Here is a 19,553-nt window from a genome sequence, read left to right as displayed (position 1 = left end):
TTCACACCCACCATAGAACTGGACCTGGATACCTCACTTGTCTTGCCAAATGTATTTATTCATCACTAGTCCAACTCTTTATCCTGTAGGTAGTGAGCTCTGCCACTACTCAGGTCTCCATGGTAACACAGAGTAGTATTGTCTTGCATTTGATGAGTATGTCAAAATTCATGAGATCAGAACTCACTGTAGCCTCTCCCTGAAACCCACCCCCATGCCCCACTTAGTGAAACACACAGAAGCACCAAACAGTTACATCATACACCACACATAAAGGACTGTACCACATATACAGTCAACCACAATGAGGTGTGACCTCTGTCACAGGCAGCTGGATACAGAAGTGGGTAGTGGACAAGAGCTGCATCATACACAGAATGAACAAGTGAGGAAAAAATAGTACTAACAGAAACAGTGTGTGTGTGTGTGTGTGTGTGTGTGTGTGTGTGTGTGTGTGTGTGTGTGTGTGCGCAGCAGCATGGGCTGTCCAAGCCTCATGACCAATTGATGAACAAATGAGGAACAAATAACACAAACAGAAATAAACAAGTGAGCACATTTCACACGTAGCACCCAGTGCACCCAGATTAGCAATACATATGTGAGGAGGAAGCAGTGCATGCTGGGAATTCTCACATCTGTAAACTGGTAGCTATGACTATGGTGACAGAATAACTTAGCACTAAATAAGAAAAGTCTTTAAACTGGAGTCACTGGAGTGAATTTCTGCTGCCAGAGTCAGTTAGTGTTTGACTGATTAAACCTTGAAGTTTAGAACTGGATAACTGACACTGAAGAGGATTTGGAGACTGTTTGACAGTCTTCATGGGTGAGTGAAAGAAGTAAACATGTCATTCACACACCACTCAGAGAACAGCGCAGCAGCATTTTAAGCTCACGAACCCATAAAGGAAGCATGCACATATGCATGTCTGTGTTTGTGTGTGTGTGTGTTATTTATGTATTGCTAAAGTGCACCAAGTTTAGTAATATATATGTGAGGAGGAAGAAATGCATGCTGGGAAATTGTACTGTCTTTATGGTTTTATTTTTTCTTCTCATTTGTTCATTTTTTATTTGTAAATTTTTCTAAGCATCTAAGATAAGAGGAACAACATAGGAGAACTTGAAGCCCAAACACCCAACAAGAAGAGTGAGAGAGAGAGTGAGTGAATGAGTGTGTGTGTGAGAGAGAGAGAGAGCAGGGCAGGGTGGGGGAGGGGGTGTTTTTGCATCTACAAGTATCACTTTGAATGTACATTTACTGTGTGTGTAGAATTGTCTTTCTCCAAGTCCTTCAGATGTGGATCTGGCCATCCTGCAGCAGCTGTGCATGTTTGTGTGTGTGTGTGTGTGTGTGTGTGTGTGTGTGTGTGTGTGTGTGTGTGTGTGTGTGTGTGTGTGTGTGTGTGTGTGAGTGAGAGAGAGAGATAGTTAGTTATGTATTGTTAAATTGTTAAACAGTGCTCCAAGTTTGCTAGGAGGAAGAGGTGCTTACTGGGAAACTGTACTGTTTTTGTGATATTACAGTTTTTTGCAAGACACAAAAACAGGGACATGTGACACAATAATTGAAACCACTAACTCATGTAGCCCAACTCCTGACCTGTTATACTAAACCAAAAGCACCTTCTCTGATTTACACTCATTTTGTATTTCTAAAACACATTTCTTTTTCCAATACGTTAAACACAATTCTCTATATTGGACACATCATTCAACAGAAATATGTGTGTTTCCTATGGAAAACCCTCAAATGCAATTGATGCATCCATTTATCAATTAACCAAACCCAGTACTCATAGGTGAAGACACTTGACGAATTTTACTAATGACACTTAGAAATCAGAACCTGAGCACTATAAAGAGGCCACAGGCTCGATATCTTGATTGGATATCAATGGAGGTCAGTATTGGAGAGCGAGGATGAGGAAGAGGATGAGCGGGAGGAAGAGCAACCATCACGGATGAGATCTGGGCCACTTTAGTTGACCATGTCGTTAAGCATGGGTTGTGTTTCAGGAAAGCTCTAGCCTAATTGGAGTCACTACACTGTAGGAAGTGTCAGCAAGTACTATAGTCAGTGTCCCTGAGCAGCACGGGGGTAAACCATAATAAACCATTTTACTTGTTAAACCATAACAAGTAAAAAACTGTCTTCACAGTGGGAGACAGCTGTCTGGCTAAAACCCTCTGGGAAGTCCTGATAGCTGAGACCTCCTAATGGAAATGGATTTATTTAGTACCAGTCCAACTCTTTAACCTGCAGGTAGTGAGCTCTGCTCCTCCTCTGGTCTCCACAGTAAAATAGAGTAATACCAAATTGTTTGATTGCTAGCTCAATAAGGGATATTATTGGTACGTCAAAATTCATGAGATCAGAATTCTCTTTAGTCTCTCCCCCAAACCCACCCACACTCCCCACTTGGGCAAACACACAGAAGCACCAAACACATACATCACACACCACATGTACAGGACTGTACCACATATTCAATCAACCACAATGAGGTGTGACCTCTGTCGCAGGCAGCTGGATACAGAAGTGTGTAGTGGACAAGAGCTGCATTATACACAGAATGAGCAAGAGGAATAAATAACACACACAGAAATAAACAAGTGAGCACATTTCACATACCACACCATAATAAAAAACAAAACAAAACATAAATTGTTTTTGTAAATGTATAGACTTATAGGGAAAAATAATGCTTGTAAGAGTCACAATACTCTTTTTCTTAATTTCATCAGTCTTAGTAATGTCCCTACAATTCCTAGCTTATGCTGGTCTGAAGTAACTAATTAGCAATTAGCAAGTAATTAGCAGCGGTTCCTCTCTACCGGACCGAACCACAGCGCAGATTTCAGTGCCACTTAACAAATAAAGTCAACAAATTTACTTTATTTTCCCTTAACCCGGGTGGACAAGACATGTTTGGAGTCCATATTTCGCTCCATTAGAACCAATAGCTGCTAACATTGCTAACAAACACTGGAAGCCAACAGCAACGACAGCTAATAGGATTTGTAAATAAGTCAGATAGCGAGCTACATGTCCTCAAACCTCATCCAGGTCGCTTCCCGGTGACGTGTTTCTTCACTTGTCTAGTTCACAGTGAGTTATACGACACACCGACTAGTCTGGGAGACATTTATTAACACTTGGATGCAGTTTGACCGGCTTGAGAGAAGTCTGTGGGCATGTATTTACGAAGGCTATATTTGAGCTGCTGTTGACTTACAGTGTTTGTTAGCAATGTTAGCATTTAACAGCTTTTGTTCTAAACTAAAGAGGCAAAATTTGGACTTCAAACATTTCTTGGTGGATAGACAGAATCTGGGGTAAGTGGTGAGCTGCTGCTCTCTGCTGCTCCCAGATATAAATACCTTTGTGTAAATGAATGTATGAGGATGGCAACACCTGTAGAGAGAAGGTAACACTCACCATCAGCAGCGTGGAGCACAAGGAGCAGATAAACACACACCTGCATTCTTACTGAGTTACACACACACACACACACACACACACACACAGCTACAGCAGGACTGCTGATACACACCATACACACTCTTCAATACAGTCTACTGAATGACTTCACAGCTACACTTAAGTGGAGAGGAAGTGTATTCAGATGAAACTGACAAACTAAGCTCAACACAACACACACCAAATATAGAGATGCGGTAGGTTTTGTAAGATGTCATATGGTACGTCCTCTTTCTTCCTTATCAGTCAGTGATCTATCAGATATTCTCACATTGTCAGTGAGGACGGTCTCGTTCTTAGTTAAGTGGCTCCGTCCTTTGTCACAGAGAAACGATGTAGAAGCTCAGGGGGTGAGACCCAACATAACTTCCCTCACTGCTGTTTGGTCAGTTCATTTCACTACGACACCCAAAGTACTTCAAAGGCTTATTAATGAAAAAAGTCTAACGCTTCTTACCTGGAGTGAGGAACAGGTGCTACGGGGTAACCGCGATGCGTGGAGTTAACATGGAGTGACACACACACTGGTGTGGACAATCTGAAAGACTTTTTTTCTCTCCTGGACCACTTCAAGCCAGGTCACACGGCTACCTTCATTGTATTTACACGTAAAGGAAACAGAGAAGGCGAGCAGAAAGGTGACGGTTCTCCCTTCACACAAACACACACACACACACACACACACACACACACACACACACACACACACACACACACACACTCTCTCAGTTACTCAATTCACATTACCATAAAGCTCCCTCTTAAAGACGCAGTACAACTGTGTCTGTTACAAGAGCATGTGGAATTACAGCAGCCACAGTGCTGGCTACCTGAGACTTTCAAAAAGTTTGAACAGATATTTAAAGGAGCATTTAATTTCAGAGCATTATTTTTTATTTATTTATACATAATGCAGTGCATGAAACATAAGTCAGGGTGTATTTTAATTGCACATGTTCAGTTTGATTAGTGTGGTTCAGTTTCAAATTTGATATGGAATTTGTTTGCAGGAGTAACGTGTTTGTTGGCCAAAAAACTGGTCCTCCTTCTGTAAGAATGTCACTCCACCACTAGAGATGTGAACTCTACTCACACCACAAATGTACTGTTGCTTTCAGACTGGACTGTCCAATTAAAATGAAAGCTAAAATAACCAATTTGACAGTCTATAGACTATTAAATAAATGTCTACAATCATGGACTTAATTCTCCAAATAAAGTGAAAGCTGCACTATGTAGAATGTATGTTGTCCACTACACTATCTGACAGAAACCTTGGCCTCACCATTAAGAAACAATGTCATCGTAAGGACTTACTGTGCCCTGGGCCTACATGGCACTGTGTTTACCGTCCCCTCTGCCCTGGTGGCACAATGTTTACCATGCCCTGGGCCCTGGGTGGTGCTGTGTTTACTGTCAACAAACTCAGGCATCTGAATGGTAATAAAGGATTTGAGTGAGACCTGAATCGGTCTTCATTTGTTTTGACAGACCAATCATAGCAGTCTCTAACACACAAATCAGGGGCAGTTATAACATTAGGCATGTTGGTGATATTTGTTATTGTTTCATACACATATTACTTAAATTATGGAAACTATGTAATTCTAAAACAAATGTGGCAATGTGACAAATATACATTAACCTCGAAACTCTCTGACTTACCTGTGACTCATTTATAAATGAGTTCTTTCAAATCAAAGTGTATTTATATAATGCTTTTTACAACAGATGTTGTCACAAGACAGCTTTACAAATGATCAAGTCCAAGCTCTCAGGGAGCAAGCCAAGGGCAACAGTTCTAGACAAATCTCTCTAGAAGAAGAAATAAGGGGAAGAAACTTTGAGAGGAAGCAAGACTCAAAAGGGGGGCCCATCCTCCTCTGCTCAACAATGGTCACCACAATAATAACAATTTAAAAAGAAAAATAAATGTAACAAATTAAAAAATAAGCAATTAATGTCTAGTCCAACTTTCTAGAGGTCCTGTTCTTGTCCAAAGGTGTGCATTCCCGGTGTGTTGTCTTGTATTTTGAATCACTATGATGATCTGATCACAGCAGTTGGTGCAACATCCAGGCCCTTCTGAGTCTGTCAGCGTTCAAAATCAGATTTATCACCTCTGGTTTGGTGTCAGATAAAGTAATAAGAATCACAGTAACACTGCTACTAAGCCAGTAAGTGGAGGGGCCATAATTGTAAAAATATGTATACAGTTCTGGTTTGACCATTTGAGCAGTAACTGAGTCAGAAATCAGACTTCAAAATGCTGTTCTCAATTTAAAGAATGTACGATGTATGGTAGCTAGGTCTGACATTGAGGATTTTAGAGGGGATCTCATTTTTTTAAGATGGTGAATTAGAGAGTAAGAATTTTAGTTCTTTTTTTCAAATGTATTTGATCTTATAGGATTTAATGTCTGTACTGGATCTGAAAACCCCCTTGTCCTGTAACAGATAACTTTATTATATATCTCTAGGATTAGGTAAAACCATGCGTATTAAATGCAATATGTTTTAAACCATTTTATTCTTAGATTTAGTGCTTAGATTTTTGCCAAGGCCCAATCCCCTCTCATTTTTCCTCCTACCCCTTGTTTTCAAGTGTCATCTTGCCCCTTGGGACTGAGTTACAAAGGGTAGTGGTTGAAATCTTCCCCCTTGCTTCTGCATCCATTTTATCAATGATTCACAAGGGAGACATTTCACACTCAATTTGGAGTGTGACTCTGAAAACCTTCAGTTTGGAGGGCCATTTAGCACTAACAGTGCACCCTAGCCCTCTATCGGACACCCAACCCTTACTTATGAACACCGCATATAGAGGGCCAGGGCTAAGTGGTAGGGTCAAGGGGTGAAATGTGATTGGGCCCAAGTGAATGTGTATGAGGCACAGGAACATGGGAAATAATGATGTTTCTGTGGACCACAATGACTGGATTTAGAACATCTGTGCTAGCTGAGCTGTTTTTAAAAAGAAACACACGTGGCCTGAGCGAGCTGTTAGTCGTGGTTTTGGTCCTTGTGGTTTTAACCAGCGCTTTTTAGTATTAAGTGTAACGGCTCCTAGCAAAGGCAGAGTCTAATTATAACTGATCACCCAGGCTCTGTTTAACTGGCTTGTCAAATATCTTTCAAATACATAATAAATAGAATAATACAAATATTTACACTTTATTACAAGAAAAAAGGATTTGTGCTGGAGGGGACATCCATAGTTTAAAACACCATTCATTACCAAAAAAACAACCCACTCTATTGCTGATTTTATGTATTTATGCTGTATGATGTTTGCTGTATTTATGTATTTTATGTTTATAAAGTGTTATGGCTACACTATAAGTAGTGTATTCAGTTTTTGTCCACCAGTAGACTGGTTGTGTTACATGGCTGCTTTAACGGCAAGTTGTCAACAAGGAGGCTTTTTCAGCCTTCAGGTGGCTTCTCAAGCCTCGTCTTTCTTCCCCTACAGACCCCCCCACACTGAAACCACAACATGCATGTCTGGTTCACAGCAGCACCAGGGGCCCTGTGGGCTCTGTGAAACTACACAATGAAAAAACAGGTGTTCTCAGGACTCACAAGACACCACATTACTGTGGGGGACGTAGTGAAGTCCTTGTGCACTTCAGCGAAGTACTGCTGAGAGAGTTCTGGACTGATCTCTGGAGTCAGTGTGTGTCCACAGTGGTAGTGGAGTTCTGGGTGTAGAGTTGTCAGTGTGTGCTGGGGGGTTAGTGGTGTTTCCATAGTGACAATGCTGCTGAGTTTGTGTATTCTCTTCACTGAAAGTGAGTGTAAAATTCTCTTTTAATGCTGAATTGCATGAAATTGTACATTTATTTGTTAATATAAAAATGTTATTTAAGCAAGCTGACTTTTCAGGGAACTGGAAAAATATTTTACTTAACAAATAATTATTAAATATTTCTGCATATCTTATGATTCCATCTTATGAAGTCTGTGTACTTTTTAATATGTGCTTTTGTATGTTTTAGTTTGTAGCTCCTCCCCTGCTCTGCCCCTTGACATGTGTCTCATGTGAGTTTTGTCTCTTATCCCTCCCAGTAATTGTTCCCAGATATTCCCTGTTTGTCTCCTGCTGTATAAATACCCTAATGCTAATGTCTGCAGTCATGGTCAGTGTATGACCCTACTTTCATGTAAATACTTGTGTCATGAAATAACTCAGCTCAGTGAATACATCAAATATAACATACAAGCAGTGTTCTTAATCTTAGTGGTGTGAGAAAAATATGGTTTGTGGACTAAATCGTGGTAGAAATGTATTTGATAAGTGTATGGCATCTTAATGTGAATATGTGCAGTTTTTAAAATCAGTAAACATTTTGCTCTCCATATACCTTATGAACGCCCCAGAAGAAGGAGGAGACTGTTCTGGTCTGAGAGCTCAGGATGTCTGACGTCTGCTGTGGTTTCATTTCTCACAGTTCCAAGCAGTGGGTACCAGAGCAGAATCTAAAGCCCATTTTAGACCAGAAGTGACAACCATGCTGCTTCTGCACCTCTGCAGCTAAGCTGTGGTCACACACTCACAAGCTCAATTTTGTTCTAGTCTATTTCTTGCCTTATACCATGACAGGCTTATCAGTGGTTTCTAGCTAGAAATAGTACAAAATACTACATTTATTCTGTAATGTGTAGTTTAATAATCAAAACAGCACAACTCTGACTGCTGGGTCTATACTAGTGTAAAAATGGGATAAAGGATGATGAAACACAGACTAAAACTAGGACTAGGCTCCAATGTGTTCTCAATGGCAGGTCCAGTTTGACTGTAATTTAGTACAAAACAGGTTTAGTATGAGTAGGACTGGTATGGTTACTGATCATTTGGGGAATATTGTGTACTGTGAGGAGAGATGTCAGTGAGAAAAGGGACTGCTCATGTACTACCCAAACCATGTCTATGTTCAAAGGGTGATTAATAGAGTTTATCAAAATTCAAATAGGTTCTTATTGTGAGTAATGCAGGTTTTTGTTGTTTGTTTTCGACTCACTCAGTAAATCCAGAACTTCATATTACTCACAAAAAATCTTAAAGAACCTTTCTACATAAGCAATGGTCCACAAATTATTGTGAAGTAGAAACTGAAAAATCACCAAACAAAAAGCATGTCTGTAAACTACATTTTAAAACTATAAACTTAGAAATAGGAGTTTGAGAATAGAGTGACGGGATAATACTGCTTGTTTCTCTCCTCTACATCAGACTCCACCCCCTTTGCTTTATAATGAGCATGTGTGTCTCCTATATGGTTTCACAGATGCAGCATCATGGTCAGTGTGGGGTTGCAAGTAAGTAAGTAAAGCACATTTCACACATTGCACCCAGTGTACCCAGATTAGCAATACATATGTGAGGAGGAAGAGATGTATGCTGGGAACTCTCACATCTGTAAACTGGTAACTGTTTCCACAGTGACGTGTGTGTGTGTGTGTGTATGGGAGCATGTATTTGTGAGTGTGGGTGCATGTGTGTGTTTTGGGGTGGGCAGGGGTGTATGACTTTTGCAGGTTTATCACTTTGTACATTTACTATGTTTGTAAAATGATATCTTTCTCCAAGTCCTTCAAATGTGGTTCTGGCCATCACACACAGCAGTGTGTATGTGTTGCAGATAGAAGTTCATCAGAGTTTCCTTTGAATACACTTCCTCTCCACTATAAGTGCACTAATGCAAAAACATAAGAGGACACCAAACCAAACTATAAAAAAAAGGAAAAATGTAGGATATGCGCCCTCTGAAGACCATTTGGTGAGATGGGAAGGTGAGTGGCTACAGCTGAGGAAGCACCAGGGGTTCCTGTCTGGGTCCCACTGGGCAGCCATATACAGGGAAGCTGTGTACAGCACAGGTTCTGAACCTGGCTGAAGGGTGCAGGTTGAGCATCTTGGACATCAGTCACGCTGCCTTGGAGATGAAAGATATTTGGTCTGTGGTATTGGTCTACAACTCTAAACATGTTTTACTAAAGTAAGTCCTCATTTGGTCCTTTTAATTAAATCTACATCTTTAAGTACAAACCCCATCTCTAAGTAAAACTCTATATCATCTCTTGGAAACATTGAAATAAAAAATGAAAAAAAAAAAAAAAATAGCAAAGCATTAGCCATTAGATTAGAACATATTATTCCATCACTGATACACCCTGATCAAACCGGTTTCATCAGAGTAGACACTCAGCCATTAACAGGGTAGACTACTTAACCTAATACTGTGACCGTGGCAGTTCAGAGGGAGCAAGAGGCAAGGTTGCGCCAAAGTTCTCTTTATTTTCCATTGTCAATATGTGACGATACCGCTACTAACGACAAACACTACTCTGTTCCAATAGTCCTTGTAGCGATGTACACGTTGTGCGTGAGCAGTCCGACGGGCCACTAATGTGCTGCACTCTCTCTTGACCTGTGAGTTTAAATAGAGAGAATGAACAAGGAACAGGTGAAGGTGATTAGTAGGCAGGAGACTGGGAATGAGGCAGGTGTTTAGTGTGATCCCTAGCAGGAGTGGGCGTGTCCCTCCCTCTGGCTGCCCGGCCAACCATGACAAATACGTCACACCTCACTCCACATATTAGAAATTGCTATGCAGAGAAGGCCTTCAGTAAAGAAAACTGGAAGTTTTTCTCTTCACATTGCATAAAATCTTTAACACCACACCTAAGGCCACAGTCAGTATTAATGTAATAACACCACAAAATGTGAATAGAGGTACTAGGCAAGGAAGCCCACTCTCTCTATTGCTGTTCTCAGTTCTTATATTTATACATTTTTTATTACTATTTTAACTTTTTTTGGGGGGGGGGGGTTTGTCTTTTTAATTTTTATTTGTTGTTGTTGTTGTTACAGTGCAGTGCACACTAGCCTACAGCCTCAATTAGTTACTTTACAGATATTCACCATTTAGCAAACAGTTGTTAAACAGCTTTTGACAGCTTTAACAACAAAAAGAACAAAGTAACAAAGAGAAAAGGAGAGAAAATGTTTCTACTTCCTGTGATAACTGTTGGGTTGTGATGACATTGTACTGTCTACATCCAAAGTGGTCTTTACTTTGGTGACTCCTTTAGTGGTTCTGTGTCAGTGGGTGGATTTCACAGCTTCAATTAAGTAGTTTTTTTCTCAATAGTATGAAAACTACAACATGATCATAGACTGCTGCATTCCACCTGTACTTTATGAATAATATGAATGTTATCAGACCATCCTCATGTTTACCTGATTAAATGATCAAAGTTTATTTTGATCAGCATGAATTCTAGAGCTCTTCCTGTCTGATCTCTCTAATATTTGCTAAGATACACATTCAGTTTGGTCCTCTGATCACTAAGTGCAGGAGTGAAATGATGTGTCCAAACAGTGCTGAGGGGGATCACTGTGTAGCACTACTTCTTACTGCAGGATCACTTTACTGAGGATGGGGACTGAACACTGGGAAGCTCAGGAGGAAGTGATGACACTAGAAAGACAGTGTCACTGTTAGATTTAGTCTGTATGTGAGAGAGAAAGAAGTGGAGGAATAATTTATTTTGCACTTGAACACACTTCCTCTCTACTGTGGATATTAGTGGGTGGTGAATTTCAGTGGAGTTCTACTGAGAGAGTTGTAGAGTTCCAGGTCATAGTTGTGTGGTGATTCCCAGACTGTAGTCTGGGCTGCAGTTTTCAGAGTGTTCAGTACACTGTAGTTTTGTAGAGTGTATAAGATGTGTAGCAGCGTTACTGCTGTAGCTGTGTGTAGTGTTGTTTCATTTTGTCTGCTATTGTACGTAATCAGTTATATAGATACACCGTATGCAGGAATGTGGGGCACCAACATAGACCGATTTACAGCTTATTTCATAACCTTGATGTAATCTAAATTGGGTGATTCTTTCCCGCGTGCTTTGTTTAGGTGTTCTTCCTGGTTCTGTTCGCTCGTGTCTGGTGCTTCTTTGTTTTGGTTTTTCTGTTTCGACCCCTCGTTTGGTTTTCACTGTTTTCATCTTTGTCTAGTTTGCATTCGTTAATCTTTGTATAAATATCCCTTGTTTTAGCGTCTTGGCTGTGGGTATCTGAATGTGCGCTCTCTCGTCCTCCCGTGAGTTTATTGTTGTTTGGTAACGTTATTAGCCTGCTCGTTATTCTAGTGTTTACTGTTTAACTTCCTTCTTGGTAATGATGTGCAGACGAAATCCTGTGAAGCGTTTGAGGTTCTTCCTTATTGTACTGCTAAAGGATTCGAAGCGTTGGAGCATTGAAAGCTGGTGACAAAACAGCGACACCTGGTGGTTCTCAGAAATTATAGCAGCCATAGATTCAAAAGTGCGCAGCACTATAAACAATACAACACTGCATCGCCTTCATATTTAATAAAAAAAGAAGAAGAAATATTTATTTCATGATCAGTAATGCTGCTTACACATTAAAGTTCTGCAATAATTTGTTTAAAATAATTTTTCCCTTTTTATTTAAAAACAGTACAAAACTATACTGGGAGACAACAGGTTGACGCTATGAAACATTTACTCTCCCTTTTGGGTTCTATAATTTGCACATTTCCAATTTTTCAGTAAAAAGATAAAGCTTCCAAATTATAGGACAGTGCCAAACTTATGAAACAGTCTCAACCTCATCCTGTGCATCTGTGATGTTTGAAGCTTCAAACAAGATTAGTCACATGTTATTAGTAACTTTAGTGGTAATGTTAGTGGTAATAGTAACTTTAGTGGGAGGAGAGAGGGAGAGTGAGTGAGTGAGTGAGTGAGAGGGAGGGAGGCAGGGAGGGAGAGAGATGGAGGGAGGGAAGGGAGACAATCTATAATCAGTATAATCAGACATTTACATCTTATAACTTGATGGTCATGCATCCATCATACCAACATCTATTGGGAAATCTCTTAGTGATTTCCAGTACCATCATCAGTTGGCTGGTACCATCAGTACCATCAGGTGACTGGACCTGGAGCAATTAAGTATGTCATATATAATAGTTAAGTATGTCATATATAATAATAATAATAATAATAATAATAATAATAATAATAATAATAATAATAATAATAATAATAATAATAATAATTAAGAATGTCATATTTAATAATAATTAATGATGTCATATTTAATAATAATAATGGAGTATGTCATATATAATAATAACCATTTTACATGTACATGTGCAGCCATATTGAATAGTGAAGGCCTTTATTCTGTGTGTTTCTGCAGGCTGCAGTTTGGCAGAGAATCAGAAGACAGACTACATCACTGCATACACAGGAGACTCAGTACTGCTGCCCTGCTCCTGTACTGACCCACACGCCAAACCTGAGAGTTTCACCTGGCAAAAATACAACACAAGAAGACAAACATGGGACGTAATCACCAGTGAGAGTGAACAGTACAGAAACAGAGTTCAGCTGGGTACTGTTCATGCTCCAGGAAATCTCTCTCTCCTCATATCACACCTGACCGAAGGGGATGGGGGAGTGTAAAGGTGTTATCTTAAATGGAGAGAATATAAAGACACCGTACTCACCATTAAATCTCTATCAAGCACAGTGATACTGTCATCATTAGACTGAACCCACAACTTTTGACTGTTCCAGACCTTCTGTGTTAAACTGTGTTTAGAGCAGTACTTTAACCAGATGTTACTCAAATGCACCATTTGTTGTAATGAATGCCGTTAGGGTTGCAAGCAGTCAGCACTGTGGTAGTAGATGACAAGGGGCAGATGTGCTGGACTGAACTAATAGCACTTAGGGAGTCATTTTGGGTCCATCCCACTGGGCCGCCACATCTCTGTGACAACGGACCAAGCCAATTTAAGTAAGAATGAGGACATTCTCACTTATGATGTGAGGCTGTTAAGGAAGAAAGAGGACACACCAAATGACTTTTAAAAACTTATAAAACCCTACTGCCTCCCTATGTTTGTTGTGTATGTTGGGGATAGAAGTTTGTCAAAGCTTCATTTGAATACACTTCATCTCCACTGTAACTGTAGTTGTCAGAACATTCAGTATACTGTATTTTTGACTGTGTGTACAGTGTGTATCATCAGTCCTGCTGTAGCTGTGTGTAGTGTGTGTGTAACCCAGTACGAATGCAGGTGTGTGTTTATCTGCTCCTTGTGCTCCACACTGCTGATGGTGAGTGTTACCTTCTCTCTACTTCTGTAGATCATCAAATATCTACTCAGTAGCTACTTTATAAGAAACACTGGAAACATCTAATAGGAGTCCAGTTAGAGGCGACATGTCATATATTTCTGACACATCAAGTCCAACAGCTTCAACTAAACCTACTACTACAATGACATCTCCAAATGGTTATAAGTTATTAATTTCATCAACTACTACTGATGGTAAGATTAATTTGTTTAATAGTATTCTCCAATCAACACCATAAAATGATTCCCCACTAAATACTACTACTACTAACAATGATAATAGTAAGTGACATCAACAATTAATTTCTTAATGCAGTTCACTTCATATAGGATACTGTAAGGGTTGGCACCAGGCCAAGACCCCCTCCGGCCACCAGAGGGAGGCCTCAAATGAACCACGCCATTAATCAGGATTAACACCCAACAGCTGGGTTAGACCTTATAAAAGCCCCGTGACCCCGTCATTCAGTGCTGGGTATTTCCTAAAGTTTTGATCCAAGCTCCTAGCCACTAGCTTCGGGTATTGAAGTCTGTGAGCCCTCGTGCTACACCTCATTTCTTGTCTGTGAGGTTGTTTGTGTTTTTATGTGTCCCCTCCCCTCTCCAGTTTTCCATCTGGAGTCTGTCTCTCTCCCAAGGCTTCCCTTAGCCATTCAAGTTCCTCCCTGTTTTCTGGTTTTGTTTGGGAAGTTTTAGTTTGGTTTTCCTCAGTGCATCGGGGTTTCCATTTTTTCCTGTCATGTCCTTTGTTCTCCCTTTTTCCACGCTCAGAATGGTGTTTAGTTATTTACCTTTTGTTTTACCTGATCCAGGATCTAACTGTTCTGCACATGTGCCCACCATTGTTAAAAGCGTGGTTGCTTACCCAGTACCCAGGGTATTGGTTTCATTACTTAGGTGACCTGGGTTCAAGCCTGCCTTACAGATATGTTCTTGAATTGCTTTACAGATGATCTTTCCTACAAAGGGCCATATTTATAGATACTTTAGGAATGTTTCCCAGCATTCATACCTGACTCTTCACTGGCTCCTACTTTTCAAACCCCTATTAATATGATCATTTCATGTTCATTCATGTTGTGTTTATGGCCTGATTATGTATAATCTTGCATTCAGAATGTAAGATTGTTTGTGTTTTATTTTTGATGAGGTGTGATGTTTGGTTGTTAGATTGTAGATTGCTTTGTATTGTTTTTTTCATGGTGCTTTTATTACACAGTTTGATTTTATTTATTTTTTTTAAACTACCCTTCAGGAATTTCTGCTCAAGCTTACTGTGGCCTGCACAGTGTTGTATTCCCAAAGCTTGAGGAGCTGAAGACAGACCTGGTAGCTGTGAAAGAAACACACCACCTAATGGTGGCAGGTTATGGTGAGACTGATGAAGACATTGAAGACCCATATGAGGATGTTGCCACGGATGCCTCAACAGATGATGAATTCTAGACTCCATCCTGTCCACTGCACTTTCCACATTAATTTCAAATCTGTATGCCTATATAATACATGTAATGATGTTTTTTTATCCTTGTCTCTTTGTAGCTAGGTTGTTTGGTTGGGTGTTCTTTATAAGATATAAGAAAATTTTTAAAAAATGTATGCTAACCTTTTTTTCTTTTCAGCAGTAATTAACCTTTGTGAAGATGAGATTAAACGTTGTGTTATAAAACACATATTGGAATAGCCCCTGTAAAACCACGTGCAGGGTATTTTGGGGCTACAATCCTGCACTTTTAAAAAATATATTAAAAAAAAATAATAAACCATTTGAAGCAGTAATGAATGGAGCATTTAATTCTGTTTGTCTAGTTGTTCAGTTTCATAATATAAGCATATATTATGCAAGAAAGTGTTTGCATAACTGCGTAGCCTTAGTACTGGAACACCAGAGTAAAGATAAGCCTTGTTTTGTTGAACATTGTATTGTGACCAATAAGTCTAATTTTCAGTTAAAATGGTATAATTTCTTAAGGTTTTATTATTGTTGTTGTTTAGGTTGCATTTTGATCCTTAATAAGTGTTCAAATGACTTTGGATTATAACGAATACAGAGTGAGTGAATTGTACCTATGTGGAATGATTACTAATTAATTAATATATAGTTTACATGTATAGGTTATATTTACTTTATTTATTTAGATTTTTTAATCTGAGCCTGATAACAAAATGATAACGTAAAGAGGGGGAAATGATTTTAAAATGTGATTTATAATATGAGACTATAATGTCATTTCAGCTGCACTTCTGTCATTGTTCTAAACAGCCACTGAAGAGAATTTAGCGCTCCATTATGTCATAATGTGTGTCATTCTATTTCTGACCCCAGATCAGTTTATTGAGTGGATTTGCCGATGACGATCATTTTAGACAAAACATCAACAGAGACTACAAACAATTCTTCACGCATAAGAGGTACTAAGAAACGAAAACAAAACGTAAGTAGAATTTAGTTTTATCTACAAAGGCAGTTTTTTTCCCAAATTAGAAACTAAATATTTGATAAGGGAATCGTATTATAAACATGTAGCCAATATGCGAATTTAAAATGAGAACACACATTTTAATGATGGAGAACTTTTGACTGAACGGAGAACTAATTAGTGGGCTGATAGTGAGCTCCCCGCCCCACTAGTCACGTGGTACGGCCCGCTGCCTGCATTGGGAGTTCATGGTCTTGTGTGAAACCACGACTATGTAGTCACACACACCTGCACCGCGTTATTCTCCTAATGTCTGTGTGTGTTTAAACCCCGGTTGGTGTGTATATCCCTGTCGGTCTGTGTTCGCTAATGTTCACGTACGTGGTGCACTTTATGTTTGTAAGCTGTGTTCAATGCTGCACATGTTCATTTTGCCTGTTTGGTGTGAGCGCCACTGTGTTCGTTATTCGTGTTCGTCTAATAAACGTCTGTCTACGTCAAGGGAGTTTGTGGGAGTTTGTGGGACCTGCGGCACTCGGGCCGTCACAGCTGTTTAATTTCACGGACCGCACACATATTTAAAAATGCGGAATAAGTGAGTAGAGAGTGAACTAACAAAAGGAAACCTTGATAAATAAAAGGGGACGTAGCTGAAAATATTCGGGTAACCGAACTCCATTAGATGAAATACGTTGACTGAGACAAGGGAAAGTGACTTATGGGCTTGTTTTAGAAAAGCCTCTGTAAGACCACGAGTGTGGCCATTATGCACTGTCGCACAACGGACAACCTTTGTTTCACATTTATTAACATTTGTAGAAGAAATTGAGCTACGGGTGGCCATTTGTTCTGTTACATAATAACTATATACATATTTAAAGTCTACAGGCTCTGATTTTTCATTTCCATATAGAGATATGAAACTGGGGTACAAAGGTAATCCTGTGCACAAATGCATGTAAAATAAGCCTTGTTTTATAGAAAATTGTGTTGTAATCAAAGCCTAATTTTCATTTCAAATTCAATTACTTCTTAGGAATAAATCTTTAATTCTTAAAAATTAAAGTTTTTTTTTTTAATGTCCAAAAACACATGCAAACTTTTTAAAAGAAAGTAAACAGCTTTATTATCGTTCAGTGACAATAGAGCTTTCTTCTGCCCTTTCTAGATGCCAAGGGACAACTTAATTACTAATATTATCACCAGAAGCCAGAAGAGTCATAGATACCCTGCTCCCATTGCTTGGTTTAAGCAACATTACTGTGCCAATCTGGGAGAAAGTGTAAGTGTCTACATCTTTTTAATGCATCCACAGTTTTATTTATTTTGCCTTCACATTTCCCTGACTTGTACAGATGGCAATCCAAAATATGCTGTCCATTAGTGGAGTTTCCACTGCCCAGGTGGGGTCAATGGATGATTCATTTCCTTTACAATTCATCACTGATTATTTCTCATTTCTCACCCAAGAAACAGCAGGACTGTAAGGAGGTTCGTACCGTCCGGAGCAGAACTGCTGAACACTTTATGATCATAGAGTCAACGGAAGAGATTTGCTCTTTGGACCACAGCGCCCATGTAGAAGGTGCAGATGTACTTTCTTGCATAAATCTAGCTTTCCATTAAGAACACACAGTAGGATATGATCTTTGTTCACTTTAAATATGTGCCTGTACTTTATTATGTAATTGCATTTGTATTGATTTTTGGGAAAAATAAACATCTGTAGATGTAAGAGAGGATCTGGGTGGAGTAGGGGAATCTATTACAGAGGCAGTCAAAGTGGAGAACACCCCAGCTGGTGAGTAGCATCAAAGCACCACATCAATAATCAGAGTTTACATACATCCACTCCATGGACACCAGTTTAAAAGTTCTACTTTTATTTCAAATATAAAGGCTCAGAATGCAAGAGGTTGAAGAGAGTACGCATCTTCTTCAGACGAGCATGGCAGGCTATAAAAAGCACCTTGTCCTGTGCCAAGCGCTCCAACAAAATTAGCCCTACTCTTTAACTTTTCCCAGCTCTTTTTACCAATTTATTTTGTATTTCTTTTTTCCCTTCATTTTCCCCAACCTGTCTTTTCATTTTCTGAAATAACATCTTTTGACTTTTTGATTTATTTTTGATTAATAAACTTTAATTCATGCAAAGATATAGTCTTTTTGCATTCTGGACCATTTAATCATATTTTTTCATTCTAAGACCAGCCAGGTTATGATTCTAATTCAGCCAAATAAATCTTGAATGATTCAACTCACTTTAATAACATTTTTAGATTAGCACATATATGTACAGTTTCATGTCACTCACCTTTAGTGAGAGGAAGTACAGTAAAGGGAAAACACAAACTGAGCATCCTTGTCTCTATGGAAACACCATTGACCTCCCAGCACACACTGATAACTCTACACCCAGATCTCCACTACCACTGTGGACACACACTGACTCCAGAACTCTCACAGCATTACTTCAGTACTCCAGACCCTAATGTCCACCCAGCAGAGAGGAACTGGGAACAAATGAACTTGGCCAGAGCTCTTATGTTTCTTTTCAAGTTCACATCACCAGCTTTACAGAGACATACAAAACCACACACAGTGCCATCATGTCCTTTGACCTGTGAGGACTCTGGTTGTTTCTTCTTTTGTAATGTATCCCACAACCCCACACTGACCATGATGCTGCATCTGTGAAACCATATAGGAGACACACATGCTCATTATAAAGCAAAGGGGGTGGAGTCTGATGTAGAGGAGAGAAACAAACAGACATACTATCCCCTCAATCTTATTCTCAAACTCCTCTTTCTAAGTTTATAGTTTTAAAATACAGTTTATAGAGTTAATCACCACAAAGCTTGCGCACATACAAATTTTTGCATTACTTTTTCATAGCTTGATATATTTTATGTTTGCACTTTCTTATGATGTCCTGTGTACTTAATATTTTATTCATTGTATCAAATTTGTTTTATTGGTAAATATACTTTGAACTATTATGCACTGTCACTACAGAATGCTGTGTGCTTTGTCTTCAGAGTCTATAAGCATGCAAACACACACACACACACACACACATTTAAGAATTTATAGATAGTGAGAGGACCTGCTTTTTGTTTGTTTTTTCAGTTTCCACATCACAATAATTTCTTGTGGACCATTGCTTATGTAGAAAAGTTCTTTAAGATTTTTTGTGAGTAATATGAAGTTCTGAATTTACTGAATGAGTCAAAAACAAACAACAAAAACCTGCATTACTCACAATAAGAACCTATTTGAACTTTGATAAACTCTGTAAATCAGCCTTTGAACATAGACATGGTTTGGGTAGTACATGAGCAGTCCCTTTTCTCAGTGAAGTACTGACATCTCTTCTCACAGTACACAATATTCCCCAAATTATCAGTAACCATACCAGTCCTACACATACTAAACCTGTTTTGTACTAAATTAAATTCAAACTAGACC

At 39.2% G+C, this 19,553-nt stretch overlaps 1 protein-coding gene and 1 long non-coding RNA gene across 5 annotated transcripts in view; one reads left to right on the top strand and one right to left on the bottom strand.

Moving 5' to 3' along the window:
* Positions 1–4,072, bottom strand: part of LOC145647389 (uncharacterized) — a 28,464-nt gene extending 24,392 nt beyond the window's left edge. For 2 of the 3 annotated variants that reach the window (XM_081695464.1, XM_081695463.1), the window contains exon 1: positions 3,446–3,501. In XM_081695464.1, the coding sequence (XP_081551590.1) occupies positions 3,446–3,491 (46 nt within the window). In that variant the 5' untranslated portion in view covers positions 3,492–3,501. Of the gene's footprint in view, positions 1–3,445; positions 3,502–3,944 lie in introns of those variants that run through there. The other variant, XM_081695465.1, reaches the window with a different exon arrangement.
* Positions 4,035–18,867, top strand: LOC145647425 (uncharacterized). Of its 2 annotated transcripts, XR_014116334.1 has the most exons (7): positions 4,035–4,125; positions 12,717–15,170; positions 15,658–15,714; positions 15,989–16,097; positions 17,251–17,364; positions 17,553–17,883; positions 17,982–18,867. It is a non-coding gene; the product is annotated as an uncharacterized LOC145647425 (long non-coding RNA). The 2 variants fall into 2 exon arrangements; XR_014116332.1 differs by having other exon boundaries at positions 12,717–15,714.
* The last annotated feature ends 686 nt before the right edge of the window (positions 18,868–19,553 follow it).

Source organism: Electrophorus electricus, chromosome 2 (genome assembly GCF_041902795.1).
Source record: "Electrophorus electricus isolate QZ-2024a chromosome 2, ASM4190279v1, whole genome shotgun sequence".
NCBI lineage: Eukaryota > Metazoa > Chordata > Actinopteri > Gymnotiformes > Gymnotidae > Electrophorus > Electrophorus electricus.
The sequence above is the reverse complement of the archived record's forward strand: the minus strand, read 5'-3'. Positions and strand labels throughout refer to the sequence as shown.